The sequence below is a fragment of the Misgurnus anguillicaudatus genome, chromosome 2 (assembly GCF_027580225.2).
Source record: "Misgurnus anguillicaudatus chromosome 2, ASM2758022v2, whole genome shotgun sequence".
Classification (NCBI taxonomy): domain Eukaryota; kingdom Metazoa; phylum Chordata; class Actinopteri; order Cypriniformes; family Cobitidae; genus Misgurnus; species Misgurnus anguillicaudatus.
The window spans coordinates 38,730,061-38,744,526 of record NC_073338.2 but is presented as its reverse complement, the minus strand read 5'-3'; the positions used below and the strand labels follow the sequence as shown (position 1 = coordinate 38,744,526).

General features: G+C 39.2%; 1 protein-coding gene across 2 annotated transcripts in view; it reads right to left on the bottom strand.

Moving 5' to 3' along the window:
- The window catches only part of clstn2a (calsyntenin 2a), a 363,118-nt gene that overhangs the window by 94,097 nt on the left and 254,555 nt on the right, over positions 1–14,466 (bottom strand). For both annotated transcript variants that reach the window (XM_055203135.2, XM_055203134.2), the window contains one exon: positions 9,274–9,482. In XM_055203135.2, coding sequence (XP_055059110.2) covers positions 9,274–9,482 — 209 coding nt within the window. The remainder of the gene's footprint in view (positions 1–9,273; positions 9,483–14,466) is intronic.

Here is a 14,466-nt window from a genome sequence, read left to right as displayed (position 1 = left end):
TCGGGTGAAAGACTAACAAAAACATAAATCCTGCTCCTGGTTTCCTATTATCTATACAATGAGCGCATTTTGTCACATTTAGCTCTGTCAGTTGCTATAGGCACCAGGGTTGCTGTACGGTGTGTGACGACCGCTTCGAACGCAAACCATGGTGACAGAGTTCAACTGAGGCTGAACAAGCAGCTAGTTTGATGTTCTCACACCTCTGAGGGCCTGAGGTTATTTTTACCTACTGGCTGCATTTCAATGAGACCAGCCGTGCTGTCAAGGAGACCATACAGATGAATAGAGGTCTGTCGCTCTGGGTTCCCAGACCAGGTCTGCATCAATCCTCAAATCTGCACTTCAACAATTACAGCTCGGTGTGGGAGGGAGCAGGAGAAGGTGGATGTGCACGCAGTTTTGTTAAAGGATAGCAGATAATGTCAGGCTGTGTGATTGAGAGCCGGGATGTCTTTAAAAAGAACAGTTCTTTTCCAACGAGTTATCAATGGCCCTGTGCAGCACAGATAAAACCAAGAGTATGAATACAGAAAGTGAGACAAAGAGACCGAGATGGCGAATGTGGGAGAACCATTTACACGACACTGTTTTCGACTAAAAATGGAAAACGTTTGTCCGTTTTGGCTATTCATTTACATGGCAACAGCTATTTGGGGGCCTTAAAATATAACCTATTTGAAGCGGGTTTCAAAAGATACGTTTTTGAAAACGACACCAATATCATCTCTGTGTGACCTACGTTGCGTCCAAAACTGCCTACTTCTATACTATATAGTTGGTGAAAAGCGGTAGGTGAGGCGAGTAGTATGTCCACATTCATAGTATTTGAAAAACAGTAGGCGAAAAGTACCCAGATGATTTACTACTTCTGGCAAGATCCTGAAGTGTTAATTTGATGGACACTTTACTATCCCGGGAGAGGAGTTTTCCAATGATGTAGGAGGAAAGACATTTTTTTATTAACAAATGTCTGAAAGTGGTAACGTGGCTCTATTCAAATGCAAATACATACATTAAACAGCTGTCCCTTGCGGTTAAATTGCGCTAGTTTAACGTCATTCCAGTTAACGACTAAGCGGGTGTTCCAACCTAATCTCACGAAAATCCATGTTACCGTACATTCACACGGGGCGAAAGCGGTAATGCTTGACGGAAGGGCTTGTCTGAAGCGTAGCCAACAGCCAATCACAGTGGCCGCAACACATGCTCCCGTCTTTCATAAACGTAATTGGCTGGCTCTGCCTAGGTTATTTTTATAAGGCAATCTGATTGGCTGACGCACGCGTTGCCGCTTGAAAAGATGAGAAATGTTCAACTTCTACCGCAAGCAATGGAACAGACGCGGCGCCGACAGATCCACAATTCAGTTCGGCAACACATGACATTACCATTAAGAGGCTGTTTACACTTGGCATTAACATGTGTTTTCGTCGATCGGATCACAAGTGGACGACGTTAATGCCAGGTGTAAACGGTGTTCAAAACGTTTTGAGCTCGTCCACTTTCGACCACTTTCAACCACATCCAGAGGTGGTCGAAACCACTTTCGATCGGATCGCTTTAGAGTTGCGGAACGCACATGTGGTTGAATACGTTCGAACAGCCGCACGCGACCGCCTTCTCTCCGCCCATTTATCTAATCTGAGGTATTAAACACAAGTTTTACGTCTTTTTGACTTCTGGCGTGAACATTCGGTGAACAGCGCTATTTTTAACCTTTCATTGATAAAACTAAGCGGCTGATATCCGTAGTTTCGTTTTGAAAGCGTGTGAAAGTTGCGCGATCCTATTTCATCAATTGCGCTGAAAATTCAAAGAAAGCTCTTACATACTCGTGTGCAAAACACTGTGCAGCATGTTTACTTGCTAAACAAGCAGTGCACTCCGACATAATATTAGTTTGCGTCCATATAAACTCATAATTACTCCCGCTCGAGTTTGAATGACAGCAGAGAGACTCGCCCACCATCTCACAGACCACCCCCTCACAGTATTCAGCACAGAAGCGGTCGAAAGTGGACAAAAGAGACGGATTTAAATACCAGGTGTAAACGTAATGTGTCTCTCTCGTCCACTTGTGATCCGATCGATGAAAACACATCTTAATACCAAGTGTAAACAGCCCCTAAAAGTGAATGGGAAGCGTTAACTCTTACGCCCCGTGTGAATGTACCGTTATAGTAACGAACATTTTATCACTTTATCTGTGTCCATGTCACGGAATTCAGTTTTTTCTGTGACGGGAGCACGGATGTCTTTTCCGTGTCACTCCTACGGATTTCTCGTGTCATTTTATGTATTGTTTTCTTATAGTTTTTTTCCTACCATTGTCGCTTGGGGTTAGAATAATTTTTTGTTACATTTTCAGACATCCTAACCCAAACCACAACTCCAGGCGAGAATAGTTTTAAAAGCGAAAGAAAAACATCTAGAAACCAATACATAAAAGCACATCCTAACATAAAAATACATCCTAACCCGAACCCCAAGCGACAAGGATTTGAAAATAAGAAAAAAAAACTATGAGACATTCATGAAATCACACGAGAAATCCGTGGGAGTGACACGGAAAAGATATCCGTGCTACCATCACGGTAAAAAGCTGAATTCTGTGACATGGACACAGATAAAGTGATCAAATTTTCCATGACTATAACACAGATTTCCATGATATCATGTTGGGGCGTTCACAACGAAGCGTTTACGGAGACGGCTGGCGTATGTTTTCAATTGTTTCCAATGGAGTGCAGTGGTTTGTCAGCGCTAAGTGCAGAGAGTTGAAAAATATTAAACTTTAGGAACTTTTGGGTCAATGTCACTCTCACTTGGCTGTCCAATCACAATGGAGGAGGGGCGGCACAAATATCACAACAACCAACCGGCGCATCATTCATTGACTGATAAACAAAGCAGAAGTATCATAGCATATCTGGTGCTATAATGGTGCTATGTCACCCCCGGATGGTTCTATGTTGATTGTTGATGTGTACCTTGCATTAGTTCTCGTACCGTTTGGCCTAGGCATAATAAAACTTCGAAATGACCAATGTAAAAAAAACATTACTTAGTCATTCTTTATGCTCGTTCAAGTTGGTACAGGTTTCGCTTGGTGTGACTAAGACAAAACAACACTTTTAATTCATGGGTAGCGGACACATACTGTAATTTATATTTTTAATCAACATCCAGATTAGTATTTTACAAATTGAGTTATATGATGTGGTTCCTCATTATTTTATTTACCAATTCGATTAATTGTTTTCACTCCCGGTTTATTTTCAATGGCCCTGCAGTGTGATAAATTAATGTTTAAAAGAGCAAATATTTTATGTTGTCTCAATTAACATGAGCTTATGAAAGCTGCATGATTCCCAATTATAAGTGAATTAGCAAAATGCTGTTTAAACTAGTTGTATCACACCACAGGGCATGTAAATTTTCCAAAAATACTTCATGTCAGCCACTGATATCATTCTATTAATAAACCAAGCAAACTGAAACTCGACTTGACAGGCAGTGAGAGTAGCATTCATTTTGGTACATTTTTATAATAACTTTTTCCTCAAAAGCCTTTTGAGTTAACAGCGATATGAGAGTGGGTAGACAATGACAGAGTAAATTATATGCAAGGGTCACTGCTAAAATTTGAATGTGAATGAACTGTCATGATAGCATTCAACTCTTGTTTTTATCTATATTAATCTTGCAATCTTTTTTGGATTGGACTCTCACCTGACAGACATCACTAAATTAGACGTTCTTAAATATCACATCTGTCTCTGTGACAGCCCTACAGTATCTAGACAGCAAACAAAAATTTGACTGCGGGCAGTGGTTAGGCTAAGATGCTTTGTGATTGTCAATCAGTTTGCATGGGGCGGCCCATATAACGCATGGGAGTCAAGAAGCAGAGAGTATTGCAGAAAACGCACATCTTTAAAGTATAACTGTGTGTTTAACACCAGCCGCGTTTGAGGCATCAAATTCGCGTCTAGTTTGCCGCTTGAACATTTTGAGTTTACTCACTTCATTCGCGCGTGAAATTCTAGTCATCGAGACAATCATGCGGAAATTTGCGTCATGAGAGGGGCTTCTGTGACCCCGCTCGCTACCTGTAATTACATCACTACTAAAGCAAGCTCCTGACTGGTTAACGCGGCGTGTTTTTCCGCCAAAGTTCAAATTTTTTAACTCGAGCATTTCCAGCGGCAACGTTCGAGATTCGCGAATGAGGCGGAATCGCATCTAGCGCCCCGCGCTAAGCACCTTATTCGCACCGCGAGACCTACAGATGTGTATCAACGCGTCTTCACATTGACTTAACATTGAAATCACTTGCGCTTGACGCCTCAAACGTGGCTGGTGTGAACGCAGCATAACACAGATTCAGTTGTAAGCAGTATTTCACCTGTGTTGGTTAGAAGACTGACATGTTATTTAAAAGTGAGAATCAAACAAACCTTTGTGGCTTCTCAGTCTTGTTTCAGTTAAACAGCATACTGTATTTGTGGTATTAAATGTAAGGATATCCTTTATGTGACCCTGTCTGTGAAAAACAGGCTAAAGTGTCAAAATCTAATTCTGAAATAACGAGCATAAAAGTTTGATTTCAAGCATTAATTTCACACTGATTTCAATCTTTGACACAGCCTTACTCCATCAATATTAAAGATATCAAGGATTTTCACAAACATTCTGTACATGTAAGATGATTTTATGTACAAAAGTTAATCTAAAAAAATGACCTAGGCTGGGTTTTCACAGGAAGGGTCATATATATTAAGATATATAATACAAAATCAACTGAGTATTTTGCTTGACTTCAGGGTTCACGAGGCACTGCAATCTAACTTATTCAAAAAGGCTAAACAAATTTCTTAAAGAAATAGTTCAAATAGTTCATGACAACCCAGATTTATATGACTTTCTTTCTTCTATTGAACACAAAAATATAATTTGAAAATAAAATGTTATCATGTTATTTTTTAATATGGCTCTCAAAATGGGGGACGCTCCTAAAAGCACATAAATCCATCATTAAGGGGCGTGCACACCATAGCTTTTACGACCGTGGCTGGCGTTTGTTTTCAATTGTTTCCAATGGAAACTTGGCGTTTTTCAAGAAAGCCAGCAGCTAGCGGTTTTCTAGCACGCTGAAAATTGCCGCTCGTCGTTTTTCCGCGCTCAGCGTCGAGAGTGGAAAAAGATTCAACTTTGCGTAAAAAGCTCTGCTCGTCAATGTCAGTTCTCACATGGCCATCCAATCAACAGCGGAGGAGGGGCGGGACATTACCACAGCAACCAACCGGACCATAGTACAAAGCAGAAGTATCACAGCTACCAAAGCGCTCAGCTAAAGAAATCTGGCACTCAGCTGAAAAGACAGCTGGCATTCGGCGTCCTCCAGTCATTTTTCAGCCGTTTTTTTAAGTCAGATCATATTAGTCAAATTAATATTTGAAATAATAAACTGCTTTTGAAGTGTAACGATATGATTTAAAAGAAAACTATTAACATTTTGAGCTTATTTAACGAAACTAAAACGCAAACAAACCCAACTGAAACACATTGACAATTTCATACCAGTTTTTGCTTATTGACTAATTTTCAGCGCTAGGAATGTCAGAAATTCACTAGGGGGACTGTAAAGGTACATTTACATGGGGCGTATATGTTAATGCTTTTTATTTACTTTGAATGGATGATGTTATGCGTTGCTAAACTGAATTGTGGATCCATCAACGTCACGTCACTGCCGTTGCTTCCGGCAGAAGTTAAACATTTCTCAACTTTTCAAGTCCCAACGCGTGCGTCAGCCAATCAGATCGCCTTATGCAAATAACCTAGCGCGAGCCTGCCAATAACGTTTATGCAAGACCAGAGCATATGTTGTGGTCACTATGAACATAATTTTTCACACAATTTACTTATCTCTATACCGCTATTTTCACTGTCCTCAAAACGGGCTGATGTCTTCCTTGTTCTATGAAGTCCTTCCTACAGAAATACGTAACGAGTTCTGAGTGAGGTTTGTTTAGTGTGTTGTGATTCACTAGCAGCTTAGCTTGCCGTTAGCTTAGCTGGTGACTGACGTATGCGGTGTTTAGTCAAAAAACTGTTCTAGTGACGTCATTAAAGCAGAAGGTAGAGGGCTGTAGTCCAAACCGGCCGTTCGCTGTAGGCTTTGAAACTTTAAGCTTTATCATTTTAACGGGTAAAAAAAATAGGAACAGGAAGAACGTGACCTTTAAAATAACATTACAATTTATGTTTATTTTTTCTTCTTATGTATATTATGTTATGATGAGTATGTAAAAATTTGAAATAGTTTGAGGTGGAACTACGCTCCCCTTCAAAATACATTCTCTGGACTCTGTCCCCTCATGCCTTCTCATTTCAAGCCCCGCTGGTTGTGTTTCTTTAATTTTTTGGATGTTTTAGATATTTTGTTCAATCCTGTTCAAGTATATGTCCAATTCTTATTTTATTGTTTAATAAAGGCACTCAATCATAACATTATTTTGATTTTCTCATTTATTGACATCCCTAGTCTTCTGGTGAACAATTCATCAGTGTAAATTACAAAAAGGAGATTTCGTAGGCGTATTCCAAAGGATAGTGAGAAAGGTATAGTCAGCAAAATTCCCTTTCTGCAGTGCCCTTCAAGGTAATAAAAATGACATTTGAAATTGTCTTCCACTCTGTCCAATTCACATTTTCTTTCCTTCTGCTATTCTCCCCCTCTCATTTTTGCTTTCCTCCCTCCAACCTAACTACATCAGCGCATGCTTCTTCACTTTCACTATGGAGACATCTGTGCCAGTGGGCCTATTGTATTTAAGAACACACTCTGCACTCTGATCTACAGTAAATTATAGAGCCAAAAGCCCTCAAAACAAAATTCACTCTTGTGGCCCATGTATCACTCTGCTGCGTTCGTATGGCACTACCCGAACCCTAGCAATGCCAGTCGCACCACAGACACTGGCATGGCCCAAAGCGGCAGCAGTAGGTGAATAAGGCAAGAGCTCTGCGTTTATCTTGCGCCTGTAAAAGACACAACAGCTCCTTAAGACATCTGACACCCACCAGAGGACATCAGACGGCTGCAGACAGGCTGATCTGTTTCTCCCATTGCTCTTGCACCACCGGTTTAACTGAGTTGTCACTGACGTGCCCGGAACTGCCTGGCAATTCAGTTCCAAGATTAGAGCTCCAAACAGCCCAACTGGCCAATGAGCCATTTAATTCATTCAGGCATTAAATGATAACAAAGTAAGACATCAGTCCTGGGCTTGTGGATGATAGAATTACGTAAATGGAAGCTAAAAATGGATCAGATTTAATCATCAACACCTAAGAAAGAAATTACAGGTGAAGCATGGAGGTGAGATGATTTGCATGTCTAGTTATAATTTATAATGGCAATAAAAAAGACAGAATTGAATGTGTGTATCGTATGATTTAGTGCGTGGGAGATTTATTACATTTAAATGTATTAATTTGACAGATGCTTTTATCTAAATCGACTTACAGCAGGTTACAAGGAATACATCTTTTATCAGTCTGCTTGTTCGAACCCATGGCCTTGAGTACTGCTAACACAATGCTACACTATGAAAAATGCTGGGTTATTTTCAACCCGGCACTGGATCAAAAAAGGACGAGCCCAGCCCGCTGGGTTGTAATTTAACCTATGCTGGCTTGTAATTTAACCCATGCTGGGTTGTTTCAACCCAAAATGCTGGGTTATTTTTACCCATTGTGGGTCAAATATAAACTTTTTTTGGGTAACTGTAACCCAGCTGCTGGGCTCGTCCCATTTTGAGCCAATGCTAAAAAATGTATACTGACCTGTATACAGGATTACCTATTATGATTATTGATTTTTAAAATTTACATTTAATTAAAAATTTCAAATTTTTACATAATTTATTTACACACAAAAAATGCAGGGTTATTTTCAATCAAATGATTGGTCAAAAGGGAAGAACTCAACCTATTACAACTCAAAATGCTGAGTTGTATTGATGCATTGCTGAGTCAAATATAAACATTTTCTGCTGGATTCGTTCTTTTTTTGACTTTTTGCTGGTTTGAAAAAAACAGCATTTTTTATGCATGTGTATGCATAAAAATGTATGCATGCTCCTTTAACTGTGTTAGACAGACCAGCATAAACGCAGAAAAACAGACAGACATAGAAAAATATATAGACGTTTCTTCATAGGCACGTGCGGTGATGCGATTACGTGTCTGGTCGGAACTTTACTTCCGGTTTCTGTTTGTTTAATGGTCTGACTAGTTGCTGAAACTGAACCCTTGAACAATTACCTCGTTGAAAATAACAAATGTTTTGATTTCCGAGGTAACAGTGGCGGATCGTGACTGCTCATCCGAGCATGCGCTAATTCAAAATAAGTGTTCGGATTGTCACGTGTGTGGTTCCCTTTTCCAAAATATGTGTCCTGCTTATTGAGAGATCCTGTGTGCATCACGTGTTTTTTCAAAATAAGTGCCTGCTGCACACGGGTCAAAACTGTTTATGATAACGTTCACATTCCCAAAATACACGCTAGACACTTCCTTAACATTAAACTCTGATTACACATGAGATTATGCGAGTATCTGGCAAACGCGAGCGTCTTTTTTTATCATAAACCCTTTAGACAGGCACTTATTTTGGCATGACACATGATGCAAACACTATCTCTCAAAGCGCAGAACACATATTTTGAAATTACGAACCACAAACATGACAAGCTACATACATGTTGTGACGAACTTCGCATCGTGTGCTTCAAAAAAAAGAAGTCACCAGCCGCCTGCGAGGTAATCAATGTGTTGTTTATTTTGCTTGTTATATAAATAAACTACTTTAAAATGACTTTATTGTTATTTATTCTTAGCAGAGTTTACCGGAAGTTACGCGTTTTTCCACGAAAGCCGCTTGTTTATGTTGTTACTGCTGAAACCGTGTATAGAGACAGATAGGTCACTTTGACTTGGACAAACTAGTGCAAACGAATGTACTCCATTTCTAAACACTCAATCACTTACGGTCCTAAATCAAAATGATTTAAATCTAAATAACAAGTCTGTTTTTAACACCCCTTTGCTTAATTCACTTAAAGCTGCACCTCCATGAATATTCATTTTGCATTATTAATAATTTGTTGTTGACAAATTCTTAATGATGAAACAAAGTAATAATGTTCACTAGTTAATTCGCCACTGGTGTGTGTTTGTGTGCAAGTTAAGAAATCTCACCATTGCGATCAATAGCGAAAGGTGTATCCTGTGTAACAATCTCATAGTTGCAGATCTGGCTGTATTGTGGAGAACAATCCTGATCCCAGGCCTCCACTTGAAGGATGCTGTCGTAGATCTTGCCCTCGGTTACTGTAGCATGATATTGAGGTTCCCTGAACACTGGGGAGAACTCATTTACATCATCCACCTGGATATGCACCACTGCCCTACAATACAATCAGTGAGAGAAACAAAGAACCAGTCAGGGTGAAGAAAATGCAAGATGTTTAACCATATTAAAAAAAGAAAAAGTGCTAATAGTCCCAAGACATATAAGCAACACCTCTGACTGGTGATTTGTGAAGAGCTGTACAGTGCACATTAGAAAAATGAACAACATCCTCCGCAGAGACTTCATATGATGGTAAATATTTAGGTTATTATGCAAACAAATCAGTGCTTAAAAAAAGTTATAACAATAAAACCTAGTAGAAAAACACAGTAAAAATACTGAAAATTACCATATTTGAAGATTATTTTTATGCTCAAGTAAAAATATTTGGGGTTTCTTAGCTATGAATCTAAAGGTTATCAACAGTGTTGGGGAAAGTTACTTTTAAAGGTAATGCATTACAATATTAAGTAAGGGGCTGGACACACCAAAACTTTTACGCCCACGGCCGGCGCATGTTTTCAATTGTTTCCAATGGAAGCTCTGCGTTTTTCAAATAAGCCAGCAGCTAGCGGTTTTCTTCCGCGCTGAAAACCGGCGCCCGGCGGTTTTTACGCGCTCGGCGCTGAGCACAGAGAGTTGAAAAATGTTGACCTTTGGAAGAAAAGCTCCGCTCGTCAATGTCAGTTCTCACGCGGCCGTCCAATCACAGTGGAGGTGGGGCGGGACAAGTATCACAGCAACCAACCGGCTCACAGCTGACGTATCAGAGCTACCAAAGCGCTTAGCTGAAGAAAGCTGGCACTCATCTGAAAAACAGCTGGCATTCGGCGTTGTCCAGGCGTTTTTTTCAGCCGCGTTTAAAAGTTTTGGTGTAAACAACCCCTTACTCCCAAAAAAGTAACGAATTGCGTAACTTAGTTACTTTTTCTTGGAAAGTAATGCTTACGTTAAGGCTTGATTTTTTTTAAGCCTTCAATGTTTTTTATCGAAATTAATTAAACTAAAAAAGTAACTTGCATTACTTTTTTGAAAGAGTAACTCAAATATTATTGTGTACATTTAAAAAGTAATGCGTTACTTTACTCGTTACTTCAGAAAAGTAATATTATTACGTAATGCATGTTACTTGTAATGCGTAACCCCCAACACTGGTTATCAAACTTTCTGTTGCTGCCAAAACTTTTTTACAGACTAAGATTCTTGCAAAGGCAAATATTGACAAAGTGATCGAAGCCCTGTGACAAGAAAAAATTGCATTCTTCAAAATTTGTCTTGGTAAATTGTGCCTGAAATCGTACAGTGCACACCCGAAACGAATCTGCAAACTATTTTGGCATTTTCAAATTATTTTGCTGTCATACATCTTCCTAAATGGAGACATTAAGGTAATGGGACCTGCATTTGGATGATCCCGCTGAGGTCCCGCTCTCTGAGATTTCTCCTCCGTGCGCGCGCGCGCGCACACACACACACACACACACACACACACACACACACACACACACACACACACACACACACACACACACACTATATCTCATTGTCAGGAGACATTCATCAGAACAGGCCAAGCTGTGAAATCAAAAGCAGTTCTTCATCTCTCTCACAGTAGAAGGTGCCTGAAGCACGGCTCTCTAAAGTATTTCATCAGAGCTGTGTCTGTTCCAGCTGCTATTGTGAGAGAAATTGTTGGGCACATACAGTACTGAGCTTTCGGCAACTTTGTAAACATCTTGATGGTTCATCAATGCAGGGAAAGCCAAGACTGAGTGTGTAGTACGGCTAGAGGTTGTGTTTGTGTACGTGTGTGTGAACTACAGAAGTCCTGGAGTGCTTCCAGGGACAGAGAGAGAGTAAGAGAGAAAATCTTGAATCTTGTCAGACTGAGAGAGAGTTAGTTAGAGAGATGGAAAGAAAGAGTGAGACAGAGTCTGAGGGAACAGTAACTGTGTGAGAGAGACAAAGTAAAAGAGAGAGGGTCAATTTAACCATAGAGACAAATGTGACCCTGTCTGTGAAATCCAGGCTAAAGTCTAATAATCTAATTATGAGATTAGGAGAATAGATCTTTGACATGATCTTCCACAGTCAATATTGAAAGATATCAAGGTTATGTTTTAACAGAATGTTCTTTACATCACAGCCGCATATCCATAGGAAAATAGATATTCTTAATTAATTTTAATCTAAAATGCTTTAGAAATTTGTAACTCTCTCTCTGATTGGTGGATCTTGCAAGTTGTAATATCTACAATACTTTGATGTATAAGATGAATAAGGGGCACTTCACATTTCACATATAAAACCACACCACTTTCCTCTTTCTTTCCAAAGTGCTCCCGTAGCGTCTGCCGTTGCTAAGGGGGCGTGCACACCAAAACTTTTACGCCTGCGGCGGGCGCATATTTTCGATTGTTCCCAATGGAAACTCTGCGTTTTTCACATAAGCCAGCAGCTAGTGGTTTTCTTCCGCGCTGAAAAACAACGCCCAGCGTTTTTTCCGCGCTGAGAATTGTAAAATATTCAACTTTGGGTAAAAGCTCCGCTCGTCAATGTCAGTTCTCATGTGGCCGTCCAATCACAGTGGAGGAGGGGCGGGACAAGTATCACAGAAACCAACCGTCTCACAGCTGACGTATCAGAGCTACCAAAGCACTTAGCTGAAGAAAGCTGGCACTCAGCTGAAAAACAGCTGGCATTCGGCGTTGTCCAGGCGTTTTTAGCCGCGTTTAAACGTTTTGGTGTGCACAATTCCTAAGAAACCTAATAAGCATAGAGACAGAGCGCAAAACAGAATAATGCGTAAATGCTGCTGTGTGCCAGGATGTACAGCTAACAAGCAAAACACCCAGAAACAAGTTTTTATAAGCTGTTTTTATAGCCATTGTAATAAATTTTCTGCGACATTATAATGATGGTAATGCTGTGGTAATTCGTAACTATACATTTAATATGTTGGTAAATTATAAATCTACTGTAAGTACCATTATATTAAGTATCTAATAACATTAAAGGAATTTTCTTTTTAAAAAATCCAGATCATTTACTCACCCCCATGTCATCCAAAATGTTGATGTGTTTCTTTGTTCGGTCGAGAAGAAATAAAGTTTTGTTTTTTGAGGAAAACATTCCAAGATTTTTCTTAATTTAATAGACTTTATTGGACCCCAACAGTTTACAGTTTCAATGCAGTTTAAAATTGCAGTTTCAACGCAGCTTCAAAGGACTCTAAACAATCCCAAACGAGACATAAGGGTCTTATCTAGTAAAACAATTGTCATTTTCGGCAAGAAAAATAAAAAATATATACTTTTAAACCACAACTTCTCGTCTTGCACCGGCTGTGTAAAAAAATCAAAAGGTCACGCATGACCGTTCCAATGTTGTTGTATGTGGAATTATACCAATTAATGTTTTCGTGTCAGTTTATTGTTTAAAATGGTCCGCAAATGTGCGTTTCACATATGTAACGCCTGACATTTCGATGTGCTTATGCAATTACTTGAGGTCGCATTGGTGCGTCACACAAGTGGTGTAAGACGAGAAGTTGTGGTTTAAAAGTGCATATTTTATTGCCAAAAATCACAATCGTTTCACTAGATAAGACCCTTACTGTGGGTTTACACCAGATGCGAGTTCAACAATTTGCGTGAGTAGATTACATACAAAATCAATGCAAAGACGTGATCAGTGTCCTCGCGTGGGGGGATGCGAAGGACGTGATACGGGCGGCGCGTTTGCCGTGAAAACACGCGCTATACGCCTCAAACGCGTCTTCGGCCAAGTTGAAAATATTCAACTCGAGCGAAAAATTTGCATGACACAAAGTTAAATCCCACGAGTAATCTAGAGCGAGGAACGCGATGCGATTGCACGCTTCGCGTTTGGTGTAAACCCAAAGTCATGCCTTGTTTGGGATAATTTAGAGTCCTTTGAAACTGCACAGAAACAGCAGTTTTTAAACTGCATTGAAACTGTAAACTGTTGGGGTCCAATAAAGTAAAAAAAAAATCTTCTTGACTAAACAAAGAAAGACATAAACATTTTGGATGACATGGAGGTGAGTAAATTATCTGAATTTGAAAATGCAGTTTTCCTTTAATATACAGTATCATGGTGGTTTTTCACTATTTTTAAATTAATTAATTATTGTGTATATACACAATGTAATAATCCTATAAAGATTAAAATTACATAAATATTTTATAAACAACACCCCAAGTGACGCAAACTGGGTTTCCACCACACTGATTTTATGCGCATTTTGAAGTATCGCATAAGAAACCAGTGATGGAAACGCCAAATTTGGAATAAAAATCTCTTAATTCCAAAAAGGTTTTTATGCTCGCTTGAGGTGGTTTTTGACCTTTTTGAAAAAAGATTAAATGTAAATAATGGGAGATAAAAACGCATTTGCTGAATAAATTCTGACATGGCGAACATTAACTCATTCCCCGCCAGCCATTTTTTGAAAAGTTACCCGCCAGCAATTTTTTTTTAAATTTTCACATATAAAATATATAAACACAAATATATCAAATGAAAGAACAGGCCCTTGATTGAAACACACTTAATTCACATTTGTTTGTTTCGTGTTTTTTTTTTTTTTTTTGCGAATTTTGAAAAGATTTGTTTCATGTTTTGATAGAAAACCAGCTACTGATGTCACAAAGCCCCCTTTATTGCCCTTTAAAATATTGCTTTTCTAAATCAAACATATGTTATTGTTTAAAAAAACAATTATCTTAGGATACCTAGGGATATGAATAGACATAAAAGATTTTTTCCCTAAAAGTAACTCCACAGGAAATAGATAATGGTGTTACCCGTCAGCACAGCAATCGGTTCAACAGCTTTCTCTCATTGTGTTTCAGCTTCCAGAAATCTTACACAGCTTCATACTGCTTTAACTTTGATAATGAGAGGATGAATTAAACAGATTGATCATTTGCTCAGCAGGACTGCCACGTCTAACATTACAAAGAGGTTTGATGTGTACAAAAGAGCACAATGTGTAATAAAATGCTGAAAGGATG